General features: G+C 35.0%; 1 protein-coding gene across 4 annotated transcripts in view; it reads right to left on the reverse strand.

Annotated features, from left to right (window-relative positions):
- Positions 1–228: 228 nt before the first annotated feature.
- The window catches only part of Lmo4 (LIM domain only 4), a 16,830-nt gene continuing 12,101 nt past the window's right edge, over positions 229–4,957 (reverse strand). For all 4 annotated transcript variants that reach the window (XM_047551451.1, XM_047551444.1, XM_047551470.1 and 1 more), the window contains exon 5: positions 229–887. In XM_047551451.1, coding sequence (XP_047407407.1) covers positions 879–887 — 9 coding nt within the window. In that variant the 3' untranslated portion in view covers positions 229–878. The remainder of the gene's footprint in view (positions 888–4,957) is intronic.

Raw genomic sequence — 4,957 nt, forward strand, 5'->3', positions numbered from 1 at the left:
TGAGTTTGTCATACAACAAATAAAACTAAATTTTTCCAAAATGCAAAAGAGAAAAAGCAATGTTTAAACCCAAACTCCATTGAATATTTTTTCTTTTAAGTTTTTATTATTTAAATACACCATACTAGAGCAAATGTCTCTGAAAATATCACAAATAAAAGATTTTTTCTTCATTCAGCAAATTAGAAGTAGGGGGAAATTTCTACACAGTAGCTGCTATGAGCCCGATTTTTTTTCCAATTTTTTTTCTTTTTTTAATTCTTTTTTTTTTTTTTTTTTTTTAAATCTTTGCCATGGGAGTAGCAACATCAGGACAAAAACACTTACATGCATACATACATTGTATTTTACAGAGATACAATAAAAGTGTTTGTGATAGAATATCACAAAAGCCACATCTCTTTCCTTTATCTCATGTTCAGTTTTGATTGAAACACGTTTCCTTACAACACTTAAATATACAAAGAGCAAATAGAATGTTGTTAAGGTAAAACACAGGGTACAAACTCTGGCCAGTGCCCTGCTAATTGTTAATGAGGGTAGAAAGCAGATTTGAATGCTTCTTTTAATTAGCTTCATTAGTCATTTCCCTCCCCCCAAGCTCCCTCCCCCCCAAAGATGTCCTCTGGTGGATCTTTTTTCATTTTCTCTACAGTCTCCCATTAGCCCAGGTTCATGGAGTCCTTAATGTTCATATTCAGTCATTTTAATACACCAATAAATGCGGGAAGGGCAATCAAGACTAAAGAAGGTGCAATGGCATGGAGCTGGCACTGGTGCTAGCTACAAAGGTGACTTGTCTACTGAAGACACATGGGATCCACCTGTGATGAACAAAATCTGAGATGAAGGCACGCATTCTGCATTACTCTGACCTTTTAGCAGACCTGCAAGAAATAAAAACGGGCATCTTAGCTAAAGTGCTAAATTTGAGAGATATTAAACTCAAACACGACTCTTTTGTCTTCTCTGCATTCACTAATCTTTTTTTATTAGATTACTTTCCAACTGTGACTTGATAGAGGCTTTCTATGCTACTTACTCCGGCAGTGAAGAACTAAAGCATAACATTTTCTGCAGTTTTACTAGCAGAGAAAATGAGACAGTAAATGGACTTTGAAAAAGTTTTTGGTGGAAAGTTCTACAATGAATTGCTTAAACTCTTGTAAAGCAAAATTCTCTCCAAAAAGAATGAATTACAATGTCTTGTCTAGTCCTGTTATCTTGGGACTTTTTTAATGATGAGGACATTCAGAGACAAGTCCCTACCCAGGAACTTTTTGGGTTAACGTGCTAACTATAGTAAGTATTTAGCCTGCATGTGTCTCAGTTTCCTCATCTTTAAAGTAGGGGTGATAAGGCTGCTATGATTAATTACCTTATGTATAAGAAAGCCTAGGCCTTAATGAAAGCTGAATAAACACTGGCAGTATCATCATTATTCTGTTACCTCCTTGTGACATACTAATCTTTACCTACAGAGGTGTGCGAGTGTGAGTTGTGTGTGTGTGTGTGGGAAAAGTTATGTCCAAATAGTCAGGAATTGTTTTTCACTGAATATTTCCATTCTGCTATGTCACTTAATGTTACATAAACATTGTAAATATGTGCATCAATACATGTAATATGTTCATGACTCGTGAGAGATTAAAGAATATAGTTCCATGCAAGTCTAACTTCAACATCTTAAGTTAGAAATGGCAATCCATAGTCATCAAATACAATCTGTTTGCAATTACAAAAATGAAATAATATATATTAGGTTTTTATGGTTTTTAAATGACATTTTGAGCTTCCCAGGAAGTTCTCGTTTCACCCTTTCCCTAACTTACTAAAAGCCTGAAGTCTATTAGGAACTGCAACCCCCCACTTCCAAGCTAATTAAAGTGGTGGAGGCTTAATTCCCCAGAGTGGAAGCTCAGTGTGAGAAAGGTAATTTGTCTGTCCAGAACAAAGATGCGGCAGCAGCCAGCAAGCATATTTAATAAATGAGCATCAAATGTCCTCTACGATGGACACACACAACACCAATTATGTAACTATGGGGGAACAGTGAAGGGATATGTAAACTAGAAGCCTTGCTAAATTTTCCTGACTAAAGAGACATGATCTAACTTTTACCTTACCGAAAAGCACAGATAATTCTAGGTGGCCCTGTTGCACTTTTGAATGGAAGAAAAAATTCCAGAGCAGGCAGTGATTTACAAAAGAAAAAATTAGCCACATTCCTGATTTTCCCAACATTCTCCTGAGGTAGCCAAGTGCCCTTTAATGATACAGGCTATAAAATTTTGTAGATATTCAAATTCTAGTGGGTCTCACATTTCAGTCTGAAATCTGAGATTTCAATCACTATATGATTGAAAATCCTTGATTTTTTTCTCAGAATATACAAAAGCTAACGATGCAGAACAACTAAACTATATACTTGCAACACTAGAAACAAATTTCAGGAGAATAAAAGTTTAAAGGGACAATTTGATGGTGGCTTTCCATACAATTAACTGCCTTTAAAGAAGAGATGTACTAATAATCAACTTATTATTTTTAAGCCAGAGGATGCTTGAGTATATTTACTATGCCATCAAGCACTAAAAATATAATTGGTTCTGTGAACAGAAGGAAAATCGCCAAAATAAAAACCAATTTTCCCTACCCAAAATATGGAGAACGAGAGAAAAGAAAATAATAAAATGGAGCTATTTGTCATTTCGCCCCATCTCATCTCCTCCAGAAAAGAAACGCCACAGGGTTTTGAGAAAATAATTTTAAAGCATTCTCCAGGTCCAAAAATCAGTTTATGTTCCACCAGGCAGTGTTTTCATTAACTCTTCCCCCTTGCCCTCTCATTAATATCTCTCTGGACCACGTTCGGCTTGCCCAAAACCTTTATTTACAAAAACTACCTTGTGAATTGACTGTGCTCATAGTGAGCGGAGCACCAAGGGCAAAAATGTGAGACATTTATGTCAACAGGGAAATGTTCTTAATTAACATCACCCCAAAACACAGCTTCTCACCAATGTCTGACAAGAACATTTCCTTAAGTTATATTTCCTTATGCTTTTTAAGAGCTATTAATTTTTGAAAGTCACCTGTCTCTCTCTCTCTCTTTTTTTTTTTCCTGGCTTCCAACATTAAGAAAATACACAGTAGAAGATTCTTATTCATTGTCTAAACTATATTTTGTGTTCCAAAAGGAACACCCTACCACTCCCATCCTGAAAGAGGTATGAAAAGCACAAGATTCCTATGAAAAGGACAATATACATAATCTTATAAACACATAAGCCAGATTTTTCTCCAGTTTTCCTTCCTAGCACCTCTAAATTTGCATCATCTTATACTCAACAGGATGGCACTGCAACCCTGCTCATATTTCTTGGGTGTCCTTGGCACTCAGTCCCCTAGCTAATATTGCTATTGCCTACATTCAGTGCTTCACAATCTACTTCATTTTCTATTTCGTCTCTCCATCCTTCAATTCTCACCATGCATGTTGGTGAGCTGTAACAATCATTTTATATACTTTGGTAAGGCAGGAAAGAAATGGTATAAAACCAGCAATGTAACAAGTTAGATACAACTTGGAGGGGGATTAGGCTTTTACATTAAAAAGGGAGGGAGTAGAGAAGAGATCCACCATTTTATTCCTAGCACTTTTGTTGGGTTTTGTTACCAAGTATAACTACAAATAGCTTTGCTTCAGTTTCAAAATTGGTATCTGAAAATATTTGTCCATTCATTGTTCTCAACTCTGTCCTGTATTTTCACTTCATTAAAATTCAACCATAAAAATCTGTGAGTATTCATATGAATGGGCACTCCTTAAAGAAACTTTCATACCCCATCAGAGGTGACTGGTTAATTTGCAATAAAAAATAAGATTTTTATTCTTCAAATGGTTATTCTATATAGCTTCTCATATTAGTAAATTAAACAAATAAAGCTACTCATCATTTCATGTAATTAACACTAAATAAAGAATACATTAAAAATTACCCCATAAACCTGAGCAAGGGAAAAGGATAAATATGAGCATTCAATGCAGCAGTATAATTTGAAATGGCTAAGTTTTCAAATATTTGTCATTTTCCCCACACACAGCATTAAGAAAATGCATTACAGAAGACAAAGAAGCCTAATATTTTTCCTGGGACTTTTGAAGCTTGCTTAGATTCCTATTTGCAGACAAATGTTGTTTTTTTGTGATCCTTACAACAGACATTAATGAAGTTCCTATTGTAAATCCATAAAGAATTACCAAGTGAAGTGTGCACTTTTTGTTTCAATGCAATAACTCAGTGCTGTGTGATTGCCTGGGTTAATGATGAAAAAGTCAAACATACTATCAGAGCTGATGGAAAAATCTATCACCAATCTGAAATTAAAATTCATCTGTGGTCAATAAGATTTAATATCCATGCAAGTGGCGCTGTAAAGAGTAAATGAATCAATGTCATCAATACATAATCAGTATGAAATATGATGTGAATAAAATTATGCACACGAGTCATACATTTCACTCTTTTCTGGGCCAGTGTGGAATGAACAGTCTCTTAACTGAAGGTTGACAGTAATTGTTACAAATTAGGCACGGCAGTTATCAAAATGCACTCACTTGCATAGCTATAGGACTTATTAAGGAGATTAAAATAGATCTAAAACTATCCAGTACTAGGGGTACTGGACAACTGTTGATCACCAATTTTCCTTCTGAAGTGCCTTCTAATGCTGCATGATTTGTATATTTGTATAATTTTCTCATTTCTAACTCAAGTCTAAGAACTTCCAAGTTGGGGATCAAAAATCAAGATACATAATCTTTAATGGAACTATTAGTGGCACAGAGTGGTTAGCAAGAGCAAGAACTTTGTTTTAAAAGTCATATTCAAATTTCATGGAACGACCAATCAACAGAAATGCTCTCCTCTGGAATTATAGAAATGTTTTGTAA

Source organism: Sciurus carolinensis, chromosome 1 (genome assembly GCF_902686445.1).
Source record: "Sciurus carolinensis chromosome 1, mSciCar1.2, whole genome shotgun sequence".
NCBI classification, from domain to species: domain Eukaryota; kingdom Metazoa; phylum Chordata; class Mammalia; order Rodentia; family Sciuridae; genus Sciurus; species Sciurus carolinensis.